Source organism: Argopecten irradians, chromosome 9 (genome assembly GCF_041381155.1).
Source record: "Argopecten irradians isolate NY chromosome 9, Ai_NY, whole genome shotgun sequence".
Taxonomy (NCBI): domain Eukaryota; kingdom Metazoa; phylum Mollusca; class Bivalvia; order Pectinida; family Pectinidae; genus Argopecten; species Argopecten irradians.
The window spans coordinates 893,427-917,217 of NC_091142.1; the positions used below are offsets into that span (position 1 = coordinate 893,427).

The window sequence follows — 23,791 nt, forward strand, 5'->3', positions numbered from 1 at the left end:
AGTGATAATTGTTGTAGTCCCGCCCCTTTAAAGTGATAATTGTTGTAGTCCCGCCCCTGTAAAGTGATATTTGTTGTAGTCCCGCCCCTTTAAAGTGATAATTGTTGTAGTCCTGCCCCTTTAAAGTGATAATTGTTGTAGCCCCGCCCCTTTAAAGTGATAATTGTGTTAGCCCCGCCCCTGTAAAGTGATAATTGTTGTAGTCCCGCCCCTTTAAAGTGATAATTGTTGTAGTCCCGCCCCTTTAAAGTGATATTGTTGTAGCCCCGCCCCTGTAAAGTGATAATTGTTGTAGTCCCGCCCCTGTAAAGTGATAATTGTTGTAGTCCTGCCCCTTTAAAGTGATAATTGTTGTAGCCAGCCCCAGTGACAATGTTGTGTATTTGTGTTCTGTGTAGCTGATAGCAGTGATGTCCTGCCTACCAAAGTGTCACCACCCCGATCCCCTCGCTCCAGATCGGGATCTGTAACCGCCAGTCATCAGCACATCACCAGTCTCCTGTCACGCCCACAGATGAGTATGTGTTATTGGTCTCATAGTATCACCTGTCAATCACTTCTTAGCCACACCCACATTCATGTTGCCTCCACCACACACTGCTGTAAACCAACTCTCGACCTTTGCGACCTCTAAATCTAGTAATTTGCATTTCAAATCATATTCATTAAGATTGACTTTCACAGATATAAACATTGTGCTTTGAATGTAATAAGGGGCCGAGATCCTGAAATGACATAAGTAGTAATTACCATCGATTATTCCTACATCTGTTGATTGTGACCACACAAAAATCACATCAAATGATTACATCACAATTCACAAAAATCACATCAAATGATTTCATCACAAGTCACAAAAATCACATCAAATGATTACATCACAAGTCACAAAAATCACATCAAATGATTTCATCACAAGTCACAAAAATCACATCAAATGATTACATCACAATAATAAGGTGGTACTAATTGATGGTAAAGATTACTTTAATCACATCATTTTGGTATCTGCAAAGCCCCGTATTGAGAAAGTGATTTTGCATAAATCAAATTTTATGAATTTACCATTAATGCTAAATTTGTGAAAGTGAATCTTGCACAAAAGAGATTTGGTTTACAGTAGCTGTAAGGTTTGTAGCGATTTATAGGATTTAACTCTATGTCCCCTATTGGGCCCCGCCCCTCCTGCCCCCGGGGGGGTCAGAGCCAAAATTTATACAAGTTCTGTTCCCCTTCCCCCGAGGATGTTTGTGGCCAAATTTGGTTACATTCCATGCAGAACTCGAGGACAAGTAGCGATTTATAGGATTTACCTCTATTTCCCCTATTGGGCCGCGCCCCTCCTGCCCCCGGGGGGTCAGAGCCAAAATTTATACAAGTTCTGTTCCCCTTCCCCCAAGGATGTTTGTGGCCAAATTTGGTTACAATCTATGCAGAACTCTATGACTAGTAGCGATTTAAAGGAAATGTTGACGGACGGACGACGGACGCCGCACCATGACATAAGCTCACCGGCCCTTCGGGCCAGGTGAGCTAAAAATCGCTACTTGTCCTAGAGTTCGGCATGGATTGTACCACCCAAATTTGGCCAGAAACGTCCTTGGGGTTAACAGAATTCGTATAAATTTTGGCTTTGACACCCTGGAGCAGAAAAAGTGGGGCCCAATAGGGGAATTAGAGGTTAATATTCAAATTCCTTCAGAAAATAAACAATGAACTTGTATTCAGAACATTACTTGGCATTACAAACCAGGTGATCGATACAGGCCATCTGGGCCTCTTGTTTAACCTAATTAAGTGTTACATAATTAAGTGTCACATAATTAAGTGTACATAATTAAGTGTTACATTATTAAGTGTTACATAATTAAGCTGTTGTATTGGTAGTATTTAGTATATCCCTGATTCATCTTTTATGTTAGTTTTCTATTACTACAGCTCTAGTTGCCATAGTAACTATCCATATTATGCATAAATTCAGTGAATGTGAAAATTTGGTCATCTTCTGCCTATATTTTTAGATTAATATTTCTCTCCGAATCAATATACACGGTATAGAGGGCAATCTCCAACAAACGAGAATATGTCAGAACTAAGATACATCTTTGGGAGAATTATGTTAAAAAATTTCATCAAGGATACACGTAATGATTTCTAGATGAAAACCGGTCAAAAGTGGCCAAATTTTCATATTTGCAGCATTTACCCTATGAATATTTCGGATGGTAACCATGGGAACTACAATTACTGACAGTTTTGGGGGCAAAACAGGGCCAAAGCCATACAATTATGGCTTTCTCTTTATTGTCCCATCACAGCCAATTTACAAAGTGTTTTTATCAGTGTTATTTACAGGAAGAATTGATATGTGTGCTGCTTATTAAGGATGGGTTTCAGGCTAAAATTCATTGGGGTGGGTTGTTGACTACATTAGATAAGTCTTAAGTTATATGTGCCATAATTTCCATACTGTCAAATTAAGAATAACTTTTACAATGTGTAGGATTCTTGCAAAGACAAATCAGAACTTTAAATGCTGGTATTAGATTTATATATATGTCAACTGCACAATAAAGTGAAAAAGATAGGGACATCTGTCCCTGATGAAAGATTTCGAGCTTCGTGCTGACCAGAAAGCCCTATCTTAGTGTCTGTAAATATTAACAATACGAGTGTCTCGGGTCTGGGTGACAAATAGCCATATCTTAGTGTCTGTAAATGTTAACAACACGAGTGTCTCGGGTCTGGGTGACAAATAGCCCTATCTTAGTGTCTGTAAATATTAACAATACGAGTGTCTCGGGTCTGGGTGACAAATAGCCCTATCTTAGTGTCTGTAAATGTTAACAACACGAGTGTCCTTGGTCTGGGTGACAAATAGCCCTATCTTAGTGTCTGTAGATATTAACAATACGAGTGTCTGGGGTCTCGGTGACAAATAGCCCTATCTTAGTGTCTGTAAATATTAACAATACGAGTGGCCCGGGTCTGGGTGACAAATAGCCCTATCTTAGTGTCTGTAAATATTAACAATACGAGTGTCTCGGGTCTGGGTGATAAATAGCCCTATCTTAGTGTCTGTAAATATTAACAATACGAGTGTCTCTGGTCTGGGTGACAAATAGCCCTATCTTAGTGTCTGTAAATCTTAACAACACGAGTATCCTTGGTCTGGGTGACAAATAGCCCTATCTTAGTGTCTGTAAATGTTAACAACACAAGTGTCCTTGGTCTGGGTGACAAATAGCCCTATCTTAGTGTCTGTAAATATTAACAATACGAGTGTCTCGGGTCTGGGTGACAAATAACCCTATCTTAGTGTCTGAGTGACCCGGGTCTGGGTGACAAATAGCCCTACCTTAGTGTCTGTAAATATTAACAACACGGGTGTCCTGGGTCTGGGTGATACTGAGAACAGCGGTTGAACAGAATGCCACTCTAACTGTAAATAACTCTTTATGGTATGAGAAGGTGATAATGTTTCTAATAACTTGTGGTATTATTTGTTTTACAGATTTCCACAGTGAAGGAGGCACTGGGAACTCGCCTCCTCCTCCCGAGGCTCCCGCTGGCCCAAAGCCGGATATGTCCCCTCTTGATTACGTGAAAAATAAAATTGCAGAGGTATTACGAGATGACAGCATTAATGACATGCCTAAACCCCAAGGAATGTCGCGAGGTGCTCTCTCCTCACCCCAGCAGTCTGGTTCCCCCAGGGGGATGGGCACCGGCAAACTCATCGGCCAGCTTCTCCAGCCCCAGGCGGCGGGGCTGCCAGGTTATTCTTCCTCCCAGGGACGGGCCTTGTCGCCTATGACAACCAGTCAGGGTGAACATAACAAAGGGCATCAAATGGCACATCAGAGGGAAATGCCCAGTTCTCAAATGGGGCACCAAAGGGAGAGAGAGATGGCTGGTTCTCAAATAGGGCACCAAATGGGGAACCAGCGTGAAAGAGGAAACATGTCCGGACATCAAATGGGAAACCAGAGAGAAAGAGAAAACATGTCCGGACATCAAATGGGAAACCATAGAGAAAGAGAAAACATGTCCGGACATCAAATGGGAAACCAGAGAGAAAGAGAAAACATGTCCGGACATCAAATGGGAAACCATAGAGAAAGAGAAAACATGTCTGGACATCAAATGGGAAACCAGAGAGAAAGAGAAAATATGTCTGGACATCAAATGGGAAACCAGAGAGAAAGAGAAAACATGTCCGGACATCAAATGGGAAACCAGAGAGAAAGAGAAAACATGTCTGGACTTCAAATTGGAAACCAGAGAGAAAGAGAAAACATGTCCGGACATCAAATGGGAAACCAGAGAGAGAGAGAAAACATGTCCGGACATCAAATGGGAAACCAGAGAGAAAGAGAAAATATGTCTGGACATCAAATGGGAAACCAGAGAGAAAGAGAAAATATGTCTGGACATCAAATGGGAAACCAGAGAGAAAGAGAAAACATGTCTGGACATCAAATGGGAAACCAGAGAGAAAGAGAAAATATGTCTGGACATCAAATGGGAAACCAGAGAGAAAGAGAAAATATGTCTGGACATCAAATGGGAAACCAGAGAGAGAGAGAAAACATGTCCGGACATCAAATGGGAAACCAGAGAGAAAGAGAAAACATGTCCGGACCCCATCAACAAGATGTTACAAGGCCTCACAGTGGACATCAAAGGGAATCTTCAGAATCCTCTGGAACTCATCTTGATTCCGGTCATCAGCGGGATAGCCAGACTCACCTCGGTCACCAGAGAGAGACTGGTCATCATTCTGGAGGTCAGCGGGAATCACAGGAGTGGGAACAAGCAAGTCAGTCGGACTCGAGTAACTATCCCACAAGTTCCACCCAGTCGGGAGTGGAGAGTCAGGACAAAGACGGCAAATCTGCAACAGGAGACAAAATGTCGTCAATGCACCACCCACACCACAGAAAACGTGGCATGTTTAGCCGTTCTCGTGTCGTAAGGGATGAGGCTGGAGGAAAGTTCACAGTGACAGCTTCTGGACGAGATCACACCAAGTCCAGTCCAACATCTGACTTACAGAGACCTAGTCAAGAAAAGAAAGGTCCGCGTTCGGAATACGACTTCCCGGATAGCCCAGACGATGATCAGTTGGTAACCAAAAAGCCCAGTAGCTATATGGCTTTGTCTGGATCAACTCGGAGTCCTCGTCGCGGAGTGGTGGACAGTTCAGATGGACGGTCAAGCTCACAGGGGTCATCAGAAAGTGGGCGGGGCTCAGACAGTCATGTACAGAGTTCCAGTGACAGTCGGCCTGGAGAAGATACAGGAAGTCATGACACCTACAGAGCTGGCATGGAATCAAACTTTGGCCGTACAGAACAAGGGCCAGGGGAAGCTAAAATGTCTCGGCGCTCATCTAAACACGATTCTGAAGGAGATGAAAGTTCCAACATCTCTCATCTCAGTGTTGATAGCACACATACAGACAGAATGGTCATTGATGAGGTCTCTGGTGTCGACAGTTCATCAGTGGGTGATGTGACGTCGGTATCATCAATGCCGCCAGAGCGTCCAAGATCATCACGATCGTCTAGGGATAGTGACAATAGTCCACGCAGCACAACAGAGAACCTAGAAGCAGGAGAATTTGTTTCGTCCCAGGCGCGAAGTCAAGACAATATGGCTGGCTCAATGGGCTTTCCTCACCGGTCCAGAAGTCCTCGCGGTGGCGGGATAAGTGGGGACGTGCACTACCAAAGCTCTGATGCGCATCCTAGTGTGGAATCGTCGTCAAGCATTAGCTCGGGGTCAACAGGAAATGTGTCCTTCTCAAGTGGTCAACATTCTGAAGCTGACCGGTCGGGTTATAATCCTCGTGTTGTGGAACCTGTACTTCTTAGGTCGTCTAAGTATGACGATCTGTCAGACGACGATGACTGAACACAAGAGACTGATGTATGTAGACATAGATTAATTATATATAGTATTCACAGATAGGTGTCATGGATTACTGAAAATGTGAGTATAAAAAAAATATAAGAAAAAAATAAGTACTTAACTACCAGTGTTGTTCTTTGTTCTATGTGTTTAGGGGTAGTGTTTGTTTTCTCTATGTGTAACGACAAATTTAGTGCTCAATTATTGTATCAAATATCATTCTTTATTTAAAAACCAATATTTTATCCCCAAAAAATGTTTAAAAAATTGAATTAATCTACAGAAATAATGCACGGAAATAAGAAAATTGTTAACTTTACATTTAAAACAAATTTGTCAAAGACGTATCAACTGTTTTTCCGATAAGAATGTGTCAACAAATATTGGATATTATCTTGTATTCATGGGATTATTTCTCAGATACACTTCTGTTATTACATTGGAACTTTACAGCATGCTTTGGCTTAATTTACACATGGAGCTTGTTTAAATTTTAATTTAGGAAAAGAGTTGGCAGATTATTGTTAGAGTTAATGCAGGCTGCACTAGATGTTAGTTCTAAAACAATGATGTTGGAAACCTTCAGATCAACAGCTTACCAGACTCGCCAGTACCTATAGGACACATTATGTCCAACAATCATCTTTAACATAAATGTGTTTACATGTCTTAGTAATTTACTAATAGTTCAGTACTTTTTTCAGTACAGAAAGAATTTCTGGTTCTTATAACTTTCAGAATGATGAAGAAAAAGTAATGGTCTGTGGGCTAATTGAGAATATTTTCATGTTTCGACATTAACTTTCACTGATCAGTTTGAAATACAGAAGTTTGACTGTATTGAGTATGTTTGGCCTAAACTTAGTTCTTACTTCGAGTGGAAATAACTCATTTTAGAAATGTGTACAAAGTTGAATGTCAAAGTAATGCCACTCCAGCTGATCCTTCAGATTTTATTTTTGCTAAATATCTAAATGTTCATATTATTTAAAAGTTGAGGATCAGTGATTTCAAAAATGTTTGATGACAGAAGATTTTCAGAAACTCAAGAAAGACAGACATAAACTTCTTGATTTCGTAATGGACTTTTAAGATGTGAAGAGTTTAATACTGGATTCAGGGGTAGATGGCTTCAGAGTTCAGGGATCACAATTTGTTCTGGTGGAAGATCATGGAATCGTAATTTTTATCCGAGTTGTTACCTTCTCATTTTTCATCAGTCTTTTCATTTATACCGTATTCGACCCAATAAGCGCCCAGGGCGTTTAAAAAATTGAAAAAAAAAAAGGAAAAGATGCTAATGAAATGAAATTATTGCAAATCTATACATTTTTATGTATTTTTGGTCTTAATTATGCCTGGGCAATTGAAATTGAGCCCTCATAAAAGGGAGAGGGGCGCTTATAGGGACATGGGCGCTTATTGGGTCGAATAAGGTAATATGTATTCACATTTGTCAAGGGTTTATGAAACCAATACTTTTTGTAATGACATTATATCATTTTTCCATATTTGGTTATAAGGCCCTATATGGTGTTGTAAAATATACTGTAAAACAACTGATTTTTGCATGTGATATATTTTGGCGTAATTCACAAGCGATTAGAATTCACCAAAAAATAAATTGCTGTGAAACAGATTCAACTACAAATACAAAAGAGGGTTTTTACTTGTAATCCTGAAATTAAATTGTGAAAATGTTGTTGGCATGATAATGTGAGATTAATTTGCTATGAAAATCTGAGACTTGACAGTATTTCCTATTGATAAGGTATAACACAATTGTTGTGTTCACATTAGAACAATAAAGATGTGCGTGGACAATTCCTTTTTCAGTTATTTGTCTGAAATTCTTTTTTCAATTGTTATAATTGTCAGTTTTACAAGAATTGATTTTAGGGGGGATTATATTGTTAAATTTGGTAAACCACATCAACTTTTAACAAAATTGGCCCTGGTCAAGTTTAACAAACATCAAATTGGCCCTTTGTTGTCCAATTAAAAGATGCTCCACCACCGACAGAGCGTAAACGATACTCATCATATGAACAATAGTTGGTGTTAAATCATGTATATATGTGTCTAAATAACTATTTGTCTAAATAACACACACACAAAAATAATTTAGTTTGTCTCTGGTACATGCACAATCAGTACTTTTTCATTCCATATAGGACATAGTGCCACAGATTTTTTTCGGGATGCAATTAATTATTTTTATCTTTAAGGATGTATTCTTCTGAGATTTCAGTCCCGTTGAAGTCTCGTTTCGAATTAGATCAAAGAAGTTATGAGATTTTCAAATAAAATCTATCAATATCTGTAGCAAGTTGCCAGTTGCAAATTTTGTCAAAAAATTACATTTCTATTTTTAGTAGATTTTTTTATACGGGGATTTTAAGAAATGGCCCATTTGGCGGCCATTTTGAAATAGTGTATTTTTTCAAGTAGAGCCACATGTTTACCATTTTTTACTAAAATTGTTTTTACTTAAATCATCACTGCGCCAGCAATTTTAGCTGTATCGAGCTTATTTTTGCTGTAAATCTTTACTGGGTTCATGGTAATTAAAATATTGAGCATTAATGTGTGAAATGATACACTTTTGTCACTTTATTTTTACATTTAATGGTAATTTGAGCACTTTTATTTTTTACTCTAAAACACTGAAAAATAAATATTCAAATGGGGCAAAAAAGTAAGCACACGGACCCCCCATTTTTCTGCCTGATTTAGAAAGAACAACCCTTTCCCTGTTGATATGCAAAATATTAACAAAAGTCTAATACCAGAACTATTTCTATAAAGGGTTAAATTTGGCAAAAATGGCTGAAAATGGTGCATTTTGTAGCTCAAAATTAAGGGGTAGGGGTAGCATATGTTGTTATTCTGAGAAAAAATATTAGTTTTATTAATCAAAACTGGTATTTTTTATAAGCAGACTACTACAAAATAAATTCTACAAACATCCATACATATCAAACATCTAGTTAGGAAATTATGGCTTTAATGTCTTGTGTATATGGTCAAAAATCCCATAAAATCCAATATTTTGTCAACTAGGTATCTTTAAATGACAATATCTCAAAAACGAGCACACAGACATAATTTTTTTCTTCCATTTTCGTTTATGGTATGAACTCCTTTTTCCGACCAGAGGGATCTTGGCGCCCACCAAAGAATGATCTATGTCTGACAACAGAAAGAGGGATCTTTTCCCTGCTTTTCAAACTTTTACTACATACTATATATGAAACTTGAGAAAGATCCTTTCAGTACTTTCTGAGATATATAGCAGTAACAAACTTTAACAATGAAAATCCAAGATCGCCGCCAGTCGGCCATCTTGTTGACCGATTGGTCCCAAAATGCAATATGCACAACTAGGGTCCTAGGGGACTTTACATATGAAATCTGAGAAAGATTCCTTCAGTGCTTTCTGAGAAATAGCGGTAACAAACTATAACTATCAAAATCCAAGATGGCCGCCGGTCGGCCATATTGTTGATCGATCGGTCCCAAAATGCAATATGCACAACTAGGGTCCTAGGGGAACTTACATATGAAATTTGAGAAAGATCCCTTCAGTACTTTCTGAGAAATAGCGGTAACAAACTTTAACTATCAAAATCCAAGATGGCCGCCGGTCGGCCATATTGTTGATCGATCGGTCCCAAAATGCAATATGCACAACTAGGGTCCTAGGGGAACTTACATATGAAATTTGAGAAAGATCCCTTCAGTACTTTCTGAGAAATAGCGGTAACAAACTTTAACTATCAAAATCCAAGATGGCCGCCGGTCGGCCATCTTGTTGATCGATCTGTCCCAAAATGCAATATGCACAACAAGGGTCCTAGGGGAACTTACATATGAAATTTGAGAAAGATCCCTTCAGTACTTACTGAGAAATAGCGGTAACAAACTTTAACTATCAAAATCCAAAATGGCCGCCGGTCGGCCATCTTGTTGACCGATTGGTCCCAAAATGCAATATGTGAAATTAAAAAAAGATCCCTTCAGCACTTTCTGAGAAATAGTGGTAACAAGAATTGTGGACGGACGGACGACGGACCACAGATGAAAAGCAATTTGAATAGCCCACCATCTGATGATGGTGGGCTAAAAATCTATATGAGAAAAAAAGTTTAATGCAAGAAAATTTTGACTTCTCAGAGGAGTACATCCTTAAGTAAAATTAGAAACTCAGACTTTTCAATGGTTGTAATGGTGTAAAGTAGGTAAGTAACTTTTGTAAATAAAGAAAAATACTTATTTGTCTGCTCCTATTTTTGATAGAGAAAAAAAAATTCATTTGTCAGCTGTGGAGCATCTTTAAGGAATCCTTTAACTTAAAGGTGATAAAAACCCTAATACAGCCCAAATTGTTCGCCAAAATAGCGATTATTCATCATTAAAACATATTACATTATGATTTTCAAAAAACCAAACCGTTTTCATATCTTATTCGAATGTTTAAAAATGGCATATTTTCCTCAGTCGCTCGTATCCGACAGTCTGTACGCAGTTAGTTCCCTTTGTCTGTGACGTCACACAGGCCAGCACCCGCGAAGCTGTCAAAATCGAGCTGTCAAATGCAGGCGACAGAGCGGAAAACGTAAACAAACATGGTACAGTGTGCGGCGTTGAATTGCACCAACAGATCAGATGATGGGAAGAAAACCAGTATGTTTTTGTTTCCTAAGGATAGAAAATTAAGAAAGGAATGGACTGTAAAATTGAAACGAGAAGGATTTTCTCCGTCCTCACACACAAGACTTTGCAGGTACCACTTCGTTCCGGAGTTTGCGCATGCGCGAGAGTATAGACGTGTTTTTCTGCAGTTGTAATTTTATGGTGTAAATTTGTGTATTTATCATCAAGTAAGACCCATTATGGTCTAGGATTCGGGTAAAAAGTCATTGGATGGAACATAGAAGATGGAGTGACGTCGTTTTTCTCGAAATATCCCCCAAAATCGGCAGTATGAGGTAAAAGTGAGGTATGACATCGGTACCTTCAAACATGATGGCGGACCGCGGGTGATTTGAAAGAAAAACAATAACAGAATCTACGTTATTCTACGTTATGCATTGATACTCCGTATTCATCTGTGACCTTGGTTTTTGGAGTTTGATGACAATTAAACCCTATGATACTCTGAGCTTAAATAAACATCGATGTCTAAGCCTATACGGAAGCTAGAAAAATATCTGCAAAAAACTCCACTCAGTTTTCCAAACAAAGACAGAATATGGAGGCCTTTAGTTATTGGAGACAGCAAAGGATTAGTACTCCAAAACATCTACAAAGAAATTAAAGAGGACAAACCAAGTATTGAGTTTGATTGTTTAGCAGGAGCATCGACAGAAAAATGTATAAATATTATTGAAAAGAAAATAAGGAAAAGAAACATAAGAAGGAATCAGAAAACCGTGATTTACTTATGGACAGGCACATGTGACCTTACAACTAAGGACAGCACATCAGGTAAAATAAGTCTGCGGTTTCAAGATGTGGCGGAAGGTAAGGAGCACTATACCAACCAGGTTATGAAAATATTAGGCCTGTTCTCAAACTATTCTCTCCTAAACCTATGCTTAATGTACATACCAGCATATTCTATTGAGGCATGGAACCAATATAAAGGTTTTGAGGATACTGATGGAACATTTCACAAAGAAGATAAAATTCTTTGGAAACAAATCAAGGAGATAAATTCTTTTATCTATGAACATAACAAAGAGGAGAAATTTAAATCACCCTGTTTCCATATTGATGTTGTAAAAACAAGGAAATCCAAAGGAAAAACAGCACAACAGGAGCTAGCGATAGAGTTGTACAGGGATGGAATTCACCCGATAACAACATTAAAGAAGGTATGGATCCAGCGCCTAATGGAGCGTGTGTATGGAGACTGCTATTAAAATAACAACACAAGTTGGTTTATACCTATAGATAGCTGGACTGAAGTGTGAAACTAGTGGGGTTATCTTGCTGTTCACACACTATAGGGAAAACACCAATTGTGTCAAGATTATAGACTTCAGCAGTAGAACAGGATCCACAACAATCTGTACTAGACTACATTATATTTACCGATCGTGAGATATGAGTAATAGAGGAGGAAAGCGTGGGGGTAGGCGGGGATCGCTATCCCAAGGCACAAGTAAAGCCACTAGCAAGAGACCAAGGAAAAGTAGCAGTGATAAATGCTGTTGTCCCATATGTACGACAGAGATTGGTGACGACACTGAAGGAATACAATGTGATGTGTGTGAATGCTGGTTCTGTTTCGCGTGGGCAAAGATACCTACCGAGCTCTATAAGTTAGCCAAAAACGGATTTCTTGATAACTTCAAATGGACATGCAATACATGCAAGTGTAATTTCCCCAAATTCAGTTCAATGGACAAGGCACTGAAAGAGATTAAAGAAACAACAAAACTGAGGTTGGATAAACTTGAAGACAGGATGGAAAATGTTGAACAGGGAATTCCTGGCAAAGATGATATTGTCACTAACATGAGAAAAGATATAGATGAGGTGATTGAAAAAAGAATACAAGAAATGGAGGATAGAAGAAGAAGGGAGATGAACCTCATGATATTCAATTTGCCCGAGTCGGAGAGCGATAATTCTCAAATTAGAAAAGATGAGGATTCAGCCAAAATCATGAAAATCTGTCGACATTTGCAAGTTGGAGGAATAGAAATCAAGGAAATCATCAGATTAGGGAAGAGAGGCAGCAGATGGGAAGCATAGGCCTGCAAAAGTGACCTTGGAGAAAAGAGCAGATAGGAAGAAGCTCCTAGAAAACTGCCGGAATATAAGAGAAATAGACGATAAAAGTCTCGAAAAAGTCATAATAGGAAGAGACTATACAAATGAGCAAAGAAATAAATTTCAAGGCTTACGTGAAGAATTACAGAGGAGGAAAGATCGTGGTGAAGAAGTTATGATAAGAGGAGGGGAAATAGTTAAGGACACCAGAGTTAGAAAAAGTAAAATCAACCCTCAACCGAACCGAACCAAACGAAACAGAGAGAGCAATCGAATGATTCCTCCAGACAGGTGGAAGGTGCAAGACCAAAGAGTGGGGTAACCGGAACATCAACAAATGTGAATATATCCAAAATAGGTCCACCAGCTGGGGATCACAAGAAACAAGTCCCAGTAGTTCAGAGGTTAATAAGATCAATAGAAAAGGGGCAACATTCCAAAATGTTTGAGGAGAAAACTCATCATGATGAATCTTATACCAGTACTCCAAACGATGCCCAAAATGAAAGAATTTTTGGATTCATCTCTCAAAACTTGGACCTAGATAGTAGCAATGAAGAGACCCTCTCATCACCACAACTACCAAATGAGAGTGCCAACCATACCTGGGATGGTATACAATCAACAGAATCAAACGAAAATAGTGTTGATTAGGGGAACAGTTTTATTCCGGTTTTAAACTACGTCACAGATGAAAACACAGAAGAACGACCTTTAAGAGTTATATATAGTAATGTAGACAGTCTTTTAAATAAAAGAAAGGAGTTAGAAGTGGTCATTAAGGAAGAAAATCCAGACATCATAGCACTAACTGAGGTATTACCAAAAAATAACAAGGGAATACAAGAGTGTGAATTTAACATGGAGAATTACGACACATTTATAAACTCCACCATAAAAGGAAGAGGTGTCATCATCTATATAAAGAAGTGTCTCTATGGAACACGTTTGGAAGATTTCCCTAACAATGGTTTTGAGGAGAGTATATGGTGCTCTATAAATTTAAAAATCAACGAAACACTCATTTTAGGATGTGTCTATAGAAGCCCATCAAGTACATTGGAAAATAACAGGAAGCTTAACAATGTCATCTCTAGTGCAACAAGCTGGGTACACATTTGTTGATCATGGGAGACTTCAACTATAAAGAAATAGACTGGGATAATATGATCACAAGAGGAGCAATAGGGAGTGAGAGTTTTAAATTTTTGGAAACCCTACAGGACTCATATCTAACTCAGTGTGTAACAGAAGATACCAGACATAGGCACAACCAAATATCCTCACTTCTTGACCTGGTAATAACAAATAATGAAGAAATAATCGATGACATCAAAATTAGTCCACCTGTTGGAAAAAGTGACCATTCGATAATAACTCTAAATTTGCATCTATACCAGACTACTCCGATATCCAAGACCAAAAAGTATAAATACTACAAAGGAGACTACATCAAAATAGCAGCAAGATTGGATGATATTCATTGGGAAACAGTCCTAGAATCTAAAAGTGTGCAAGAGTCCTGGAAATACTTGGCAGAAATTTTAACACAATTAATGGATGAGCATATACCAGTGAGCCAAGTAGTACCAAACATCAATCACAATAAATTCGAGGGCTGGATCACCAAAGAAGTTATGTTTGCTATAAAAAAGAAAAAGAAGTACTGGATTAAATATAGAAACGTAAAAACCAGTGAAAATTATGGAAAATTCGTTACAGCTAGAAATGAGGCAACATCTAAAATCCGGGAGGCCAAACATGCTTATGAAAAAAAAGTGACAAGTGATATAAAAAAGGACAGTAAAGGTTTTTGGAAATACGTTCGATCAAAAACCAAAGTAAATACTGGAATCGGGGATTTAATAAATGATCAAGAGGAACTTATATCCGACCCAAAATTTAAGGCTGAACTACTAAACAACTTTTTCTCAAGTGTGTTCACAAGTGAGGATATGACTACATATCCTACAGTAGATCAAAGGAATTTTAATTCAGAACTCACAGATATCCACATTGAAGAAAACATGGTGCTTAAGAAACTAGACCAGATCAATCCATCGAAATCTCCGGGGGCCGACAACTTACATCCAAAAGTACTGTACGAGAAAATCCTTAACAACTCCACTTCACATCATATTTAGGAAATCATTAAATGAAGGAAAACTCCCTGAAGAATGGAAAATTGCCAACATTACAGCCCTTCATAAAAAGGGAAACAAGAAAAAAGTGGAAAACTATAGACCAGTGAGCTTAACATCCATTGTGGGGAAAATTATGGAAAAACTCATAAAAGATCACATTCTAAAACATCTGGAAGGACAAGACTTGCTGTCAGCTCATCAGTTTGGATTTAGGAAAGGCAAATCAACTACGACACAGTTACTAGAGGTTGTAGAAATAGTCACAAAATTATTAGATGAAGGAAACCCTGTGGATATAGTTTACCTCGATTTTAGAAAAGCATTTGATACAGTACCTCATCAAAGATTGTTGTCGAAATTAGAAAGCTACGGAATAAAAGGAAAGGTACTCAAATGGATTAGTCATTTTCTAATAGGAAGAAAACAAAGAGTAACTGTGCATGGAAATTATTCAGGCTGGAAGGAAGTAAAAAGTGGTATTCCTCAAGGGAGTGTTTTAGGACCTGTTATATTCCTTATCTTCATCAATGACTTACCTGAACAAGTTAATTCGATTGTTAAATTATTTGCAGATGATGCCAAGCTAATTGGACCAGCTAACCTGGATGGGCAAAGAGATATTCAAACGGATTTAGATAGACTAACATTGTGGTCAGAAACTTGGCAAATCAACTTTAACACGGAAAAATGTAAATCTATCCATTTTGGCTACAACAATACGCAACAAAGTTACAATATGACTGATGGAGATGAACAAATAACTGAAATCAAACAAACAAAGGAAGAAAAAGACCTAGGAGTTATTTTTGATAAGGACCTTAAATTTAACAAGCATATATCTGAGAGTATATCCAAAGCTAATAGATTGATTGGTATCATCCGAAGAAGTTTTGACTATTTAGATAAGGACATGTTCACAATCCTGTACAAATCACTCATTAGGCCTCATGTGGAATATTCGAGCTGTGTTTGGAACCCAATATATAATCAAAGTACTGAAAGTACTAAATGGCTCGGTCTCGATATTAGGAGGAATATATTTCTAAGGTCAATACTACTGTAGTTTTGTACAATAAGAAATAAATTTGGCTGGTGTTCCTTCCAGTTTGGACTTTTGAGGATTCCTTGGACACCAAGGTGTAAAATAAGAGACCCATACTAAAATCTTGGAAGCCCATTCTAATATTTCCTATGATGTTATATGTCAAATGATTTTATAACGCCTTTAGCATTTTCCTTGTTAATTTGATGTTAATGAAAATATCCATTCTTAATGACTATTGTCATCAAGTTCCTGGGACTACAGTATCAGTTAACAAGTATTGTTTTGCAGCAGAGAAAGACAAGGGGCATACTTTTCTATGCCAAAATGTCTTAAATATAGAATATGTCTGTCCTCTCGAAGACTCATCAATATCACCATGTGATTTTTTAATAAATTGGTCAATTGGTATATTTTTAACAAGTTTTGTAATTATTCTTTTGTAAACCAGCAAGTTGATTGATATACATTGTATCCGAACTTCAATTCAAACCGGATAACTTGTAAGCTCACCATAGACCATGAAATTGTTTGTACACTTTCTTAACTTCAGGATCGTTTTACAAAATTACAAATGAATTTTTCTACAACATTTTTTATTTTCAAATCCCCATACCTCTGATGAGTATAATAAAACTGTCATTACAAGTGAATCAAATATTTTCAGTTTAAGATGAACAGGAAGAGATACATTCCTTTATTTCTTATAAACAGCAAACACCGATTTAATTGTTTGTTCAGCAGGTTTTTTCCCTTTCTTTAAAAACGCTACCATTAACATTATTTTCTGTACCTTGATATGTAAACAATTCTTATAAATCTAATTCTGTATTTCATAACATCAACTGGTGTTGTTGTACCTTTTATCTTTCTGATATTAAGTTCTAATTTCCATGTTATGCAATATTGTTAAAATTCATGTAACACTTGTTGTAGACCATCAGATATTTCTGATATCATAACAGTGTTATTGGCAAATAATATGATAAAAAGTTTGGGATACATTCCAATATCATATACCGTAAAAACTGGTATAATTTTGCGCAGGTAATTTTTAGGGCTGAAAATGCTTAAAAAATCTACTATCAGTATATTGAACAACAAAATGGGGAAAACAATGTCCAGGGAGTCCCAAAACCGATGTATGAAGGTGACAATTTCAATGCAAAATATTCCCCATAAATGCTTGACAACTTGCACAAAAAGTATTGTATTTAGAAGAAATAACATATGAAAACCGCATTGTGTTTGTTTTCTTTTATTGGCCACCGTAACCTGAAACTGAAATATCTAGCAGATGTCCAAAACATCGGCGGTCTGGTCCGCCGTACTCCGTGCACATGTCAATGTTTTGAGATATTACATAATGAATAGTAATCAGGAATATTTGAAAAAAGTAGAATATATTTACTTAAATTGGCACAATAAGTAATTAGTGTGTTTGAGATCATTAACAATCAACAGCAATCAGCTAGCGGATACGTAGTTTAGCTTGCAACAATCACAGTGTGCATAATTTGTCAAGATTTGTAAGACAAAATATTCTTTTCCGCCAGGTAAGATTCTAAGTCATAAAGGTAAAATGAAAATAGGAAGGGCGATAAAATAACCAGATAAATATTTGTAGCGGGATCAGACTGGGTTGATTATCAGTGATCAGGAAGCTCAGTCGGAAGAGCTATATTTTCTTCTCTCCTGTTACAGAATTGGCACCCAACTAAATAACCAACGGTTGTGGTGTTTGAAAGGGTCTCGTATGTATTCAAAAAAGGAGGGAGGAGTGTAGCGGGACTGGACTGGGTCGATTATCGATGACCAGGTAGTTCAGTCGGTAGAGCACTCAGCTAGTGTTCGGAGAGTCCCGGGATCGAATCCCGGTCTTGCCGCTACATTTTCTCCTCTCCTGTTACATATGGTACCATACTGTGCATGTAGATACAATGTATTCAAGGTAAATCAACAATGTTCGCTGATCTTGCAGAATTGCCTTACAGTGTTATAATGAATACAGTAAATGTATGTCTCATTGGTGTGATTGATTTAAAGGCAGTTCATGTGGTGACCGAAAAAAAGGTAAAATCAATACTTTCAGAGTGATCAGGGAACATTGATAGTCAAGGCGGGGAAAACATAAGACGACCTGTGTTATACAAATAATGTTAAATTGATTTTCATTAAATTGTCTCGGAGGTGATGATTAGTGTGTTATGAACGATGAGCTTAATATGTTTTTGACAAAAAATATAAACAGCTAATGTCATATTGTGTTTTAAATTTAAATAATCTTTTATTTATTCATTTCATTTCATTTCAAGCATGTACATGTCATAGAATATAAACAAATATCAGGTATATGCTTAAATCATATTACAGTTAAATTCACAATAAGGAATTTGAAGATGATGATAGTAATTATTTTCGGATTGAAAATGATTACAATATTAAGCTTCCACAGTTGAAAAATACTTCTTTTTGTTCACACAATTCTTCTCCTAGACTGTTGAAATGATACATGCATGCTGACATTCTGTAAAACATATGGAAACAATAAATGTATTAACAGAGTAATTACTGAAAAGGCTAATATCATATAATTAAACATTTTAATCATAAATAGCAATACCAGCATAGAGGAAATATTATTGAAATTAATTCCCGCAGTTCTTCAGTCCTCCTGTTCTTACATGTAAGAGTTTTGTCCTTCATAAATTGATTGTAATATACAGTCTATAGCAGTTGTTATAAAATGTGCACAAAGAAGTATAAATACACACGTATGCATGGGTACAGTGGTAAATTAATAAGTTATACAGAAAATAATGGTGCTGATCATGAAAAGCGTAAAGTCTATTTTGTTGAGTAAAAATTTAAAAAAAACTAACATGATGTAATCGAACTAAAAAAAGTGATCATGTAGGCTTTTGTGCGATTGCATTTGTAAGACTGTGCCAGGTGGTAGAGATTAGTTCCGCTCGAGTGATCACACAATGCAAGTGAGAGTTGGGAATATGTTTATGTAAGTTTTAATTGCTAATCTCTGATGCTTGTTGGTAAAATATAACTCAGGATAATTGCTAAACAATTAACAGTTTTCTCTACATTTGTTACAGATTGAAACAGCTTTTTAAGTGCCGTTTTACGGAAGAATTATGAAGAAGAAATCGGCATTTTCGTTGATCTAGAAGTCCAAAAAATATCACTTCGAGTTATATGAACATTCCATATATGATTTATGTCATTTGGCCAAAAATTTATACTTAGTATTACCTAGTTTAATGAATATGCTGTATGTATATGATCAGAACGTCAAGCTCCTGTGGTGAAAATAACTAAAATGTTTTAAAAGTATGGTTTAGTGGTAATCTCTGAACGTGCTTTAATATAGATATATTCTGATATTTATACATGTGCTTATAAAATTATCGATAATAATGGATGTGGTAAATATTCATACCTTATTAACTGCCGTTAGTTTTAAGATTACGCCACCTTGGACATTTACAAAATGTTCACCGTCTGTCACGTGCTACTTTATCAGTAGTCCAAGTTTGTCCAAAATTTTGTTAGAGTTGTCTTTCTTCCATTGTGGATTTACACGTACATGTGGCATAACGCAGCCGTGATAAACAAATCTCAATATCGTCCTGAAATATAATTGCTCCCGAACTAATATGATTCAAAGTGCAAAAATCATTATTGTAACAATTTTAATGTTTGAGGTGAAATATATGCGGGATAATTGTCACTAGTAGGGACTAAACGCGTGGGGCAAAGCGAAGCATTTTCGGGACGAAACGTCTTCATGTATTGAAAACAACATTTTCGGGACGAAAAGTCTAGATACATTGTACACAATTCAAGTGAAAATTTTCCAACCTAAGATCATTTGGATGATGTATATGGTAAGGATATGAAAGCAGTAATCTACTATTCCTATTTCAACATTACAGATACGCTTATTTCAGTATCTTTCATATTCAAAATTTGCTATTTAAAATTCCCGGTAAAATCAAAGTTGTTGAATACACTGCCGCTAGGAGCGCTAGTATCTGCAAGCAAGTTCTTAGCCAATCATATTGAGGAAATTGACTGTAAGAGAATTTTGCAACCACGATCACAATGGCGAGGTGACCCTCGCCAAAAACGATCCTCTGACTGTCAAGTTAGGCTTGTTCATGTCTCGTACACTGTCATTCCGTTGCTAGTGATTGTCACTCGCTTCCATATTCAGAAACAGCGATCCTAAATTCCATCATGATATTAACGTTCACTTGTAAACATATACAGTTAAGAAAATCCAGTTAAGGAGAGTTGAATCGCTATCCTCACGGTCTCAATAACAGGTTTCATGCATGGAGGCCTTTATTTCCGGTGGGCCGGTGTGACGTCACAACTCTTCCGGTTCAAGAACGATAACTCGTGCGAGTTTTTCTCTGCCGTTTACAAACACCTCTATAATTATGCCGTTTTTTAACTGGTTTTACAACTTTAAAACATATATCATTACACAGAAGTTATTATTACGACTTAATGAAGCTAAAATCATTCAAAAATGGTAATACTGATACATGGTTTTTATCACCTTTAAAATTCTCCATAGGAAAGCTTTTCAGATTTTAAGGAAGGCTCCTTAACTTAGATTGTTTCCTTAACTTCAGTAATGCTTTCCTACGGGGAATTTTAAGTTGAGGGATTCCTTAAATTTTCGTGAAACTGGGCCATGGTCATCTTAATCATCAATGTTTTGTTGTTGGAAGAAAGCCAAAACCAATGACCTATGACCTTTGTCAGCGGCTGAATTGGTAGAGCGGTGGATTTGCACACAGGATAATTTCTGAAATCTCCAATATCATACTGAAGAAAAGTTGCTGGTAACCTTTCATATTATTAATTTCATAATTGATGACAAAACCCTTTATTGTTTTTAACATTTTATTTGTTACTTCCGTTCATACTTCTTTGACATTACATAAAAAAATGTTTATACAAAAATATGTTTAGTTTCACTACCATCACAAGAAACCAAAATTTAAAATCCTGCGGCGATCTTGTCATGGATTTTATGTAGTGACCATTCCAATGTTATCAACATAATGGCAAATGAGTGATACTGGTACTCCCATCCTAACAGTAGGCAAACCAGTGATACTGGTACTCCTATTCTAGCAGTAGGCAAACCAGTGATACTGGTACTCCCATTCTAACGGTAGGCAAACCAGTGATACTGGTACTCCCATTCTAACGGTAGGCAAACCAGTGCTAATGGTACTCCTATTCTAACAGTAGGCAAACCAGTGATACTGGTACTCCTATTCTAACGGTAGGCAAACCAGTGCTAATGGTACTCCTATTCTAACAGTAGGCAAACCAGTGATACTGGTACTCCTATTCTAACGGTAGGCAAACCAGTGCTACTGGTACTCCTATTCTTACAGTAGGCAAACCAGTGACACTGGTACTCCCATTCTAACGGTAGGCAAACCAGTGTCACTGGTACTTCCATTCTAACGGTAGGCAAACCAGTGATACTGGTACTCCCATTCTAATGATAGGCAAACTTACGTGGCTTTTCATGTGAAATATGTCTAGAAAGTAATCAAAATGCAATATTGAATAAAGACATCATATATTGCAAAACACGTTCGTTGCAAACCTGTTTAAGTCATCAACCAAACCATCAAAACTTTTTGGGATAGGATGTGAAATTTGTGATCAAGACATTGAGTGAAACCTACTTAATTGATTTTTAAAATCTCAAGCTTTCAAGTATATCAAAGGTCAAAATGTAGATGACAGTGATCCAGCTAAAGACCCCAACTCAGTTATATAAAGACATTTCAGAAAAGTACCAAGAAGCTATCACTTTAATTTCTTGTCGATTTAATTGCACCATTTTACAGTCAACCATGAAGCAGGATATTGGTAATAAAATTTATGAAAAGGGATCTGGAAAAAAGGAATACGAATAAGCCCAATAAAGAAATAGATTATTCACAAGCCACATAATTTGTACCTGTAATATAACGCCCATATTAAGTCGTAAATGGATAAACGGTGTTGTATCATCAGGAAAATAAATTAGAAAGTTTCTCTCTGAAATCTTCTCATCGAAAGACCATGATCATTCAAAATTGATACATTCACTTGCATTCAATACTTTCACATCTCACTATTGGACAAATCTAAGAACCTGTATACCAAGCCATTCATCCTTACATATTGACTACATACAACTCTGTACAATAACTGCATAGTGCACATTATCATTGTAACATTGAGATAGAACTAACAAGAAGACCATGTATGTAACACCTGTATCGGTTATGGTACCTGATACATATTGACCAATCTAGGCAAGTTTGTAGTGATCCTTGCACCATTTGAATATAGGATTGGTGATACAATCTTAGTCACTTAAACATTCCTTGTAGTAGCTGGTGGCTACCTAGATAACAACATCATGTTACATTGGATACCAAAATCAACTACAAAAGCACAGCTTTGTATGAAATTGAAGCAGACTGTCGACAAACCAACAAAATAATTCTGATTATCTCCCCTGTTATAATCCATTGCTATAGAACATGGATACATTAGAACTAGAATATTCACAGAAGAGTTTAAACAACTCGGCGAAAAGTGACAAACACAAAATAATTTATAGAGCCATTAATATTTTGAACATGTTACTATCCACAAATACTATACAATACTGTAATATAATATCCATACAAATACTGTTAAATCTACAGTTATAAAAAAACTTATGCACACAAACAAATTATTCTCTCTTGTACTGTTCCATTGAGATAATATTTGCCATGATCAATGTATTCAAAACTGTACTCTTGTTCATTAAAAAGTTGCTATCTTTCTGAAAAAATCATTTTACCTGAATTAGAAGTAATGAGTTTTTTCTTTCTTTTTTTTTGTTTTCTCTTCTCACTTCCACATAACAGATGTGAGATGTTGCTTTCATACACTTCCACATAACAGATGTGAGATGTTGCTTTCATACACTTCCACATAACAGATGTGAGATGTTGCTTTCATACATCATAGAGACCAATCAATAACGATGACTCCAATGACTTCAGATAAAATGAACAATTGTTAAAGTAAGGTTCCATAACTGAAGCTAAACCAGGCATCGCTAATTTTGCCTCAATTTTATCTACTGAACGTCAGAATGCAGCCAAGACTGAGACATCAACTAGGACTGAACACAAGTTTACTGGTCCTGTTCCAGTTTTGCCAATCACTTCAAATCCTTCTATTTGGTTACACCTGACTATTCACTAAAGTACAGATTTACAGTTTCTGTGTGCACCAATTTTAAGGCCATATAATGGTACTGTAAAAGCACAGACGTTTCCAGCACCGTAACAGTCAGGGTGTGATCAGGAATGGCACCAACACAACATAGTCAGAAGTCTATACCACTCGACTGACATCAGTTGTCGGATCCTCACCGTTCGTCAATAAGCGGTGTAGAGTCGCCTTGTTCCATTGGGCTTGCTCTCACTGCAGGACTTTGCCCCGAGCGAGGAGTACCAGGCTTCTGTCGGCCCTTAGCCCACATGGCAGCAGCCTTGGCCCAGTCTGTGCCTGGTTTGGCCCACTCTTGAGCGTTGCTAGGTGGAGGCCTTTGTTGTGAAGGATGTGATGGCGTACCAATACTACGTGGAGTAGCCCGAGGGGTGGCACCGGGCCAAACAGGAGTGGCCGCAGCACGAGGTGTCGGCTGGTATGAAGGTGTGGTCAACACTTGTGGCGTATTGATATGATGTTGTGGGGTCATCATGGGGGTCATTAGAGGTGTAGTACCAAGAGGCTGTAACGAAAGGTTTAATCATGGTTACGTCATACATTATACAAGTATAAAGATAGCAAAATTCTTTAAAGT

At 37.3% G+C, this 23,791-nt stretch overlaps 3 protein-coding genes across 6 annotated transcripts in view; 1 reads left to right on the forward strand and 2 right to left on the reverse strand.

Annotated features, from left to right (window-relative positions):
* Nucleotides 1-7,740, forward strand: part of LOC138331033 (filaggrin-like) — a 58,681-nt gene extending 50,941 nt beyond the window's left edge. The window contains exons 11-12 of the mRNA XM_069278487.1: nucleotides 399-518; nucleotides 3,515-7,740. Coding sequence (XP_069134588.1) covers nucleotides 399-518; nucleotides 3,515-5,919 — 2,525 coding nt within the window. The 3' untranslated portion in view covers nucleotides 5,920-7,740. The remainder of the gene's footprint in view (nucleotides 1-398; nucleotides 519-3,514) is intronic.
* The window catches only part of LOC138331040 (aspartate--tRNA ligase, mitochondrial-like), a 669,399-nt gene that overhangs the window by 515,871 nt on the left and 129,737 nt on the right, over nucleotides 1-23,791 (reverse strand). The window lies entirely within an intron of this gene.
* The window catches only part of LOC138331038 (transcription elongation factor SPT6-like), a 54,485-nt gene continuing 51,493 nt past the window's right edge, over nucleotides 20,800-23,791 (reverse strand). Inside the window, exon 36 of the mRNA XM_069278493.1 lies at nucleotides 20,800-23,719. Coding sequence (XP_069134594.1) covers nucleotides 23,354-23,719 — 366 coding nt within the window. The 3' untranslated portion in view covers nucleotides 20,800-23,353. The remainder of the gene's footprint in view (nucleotides 23,720-23,791) is intronic.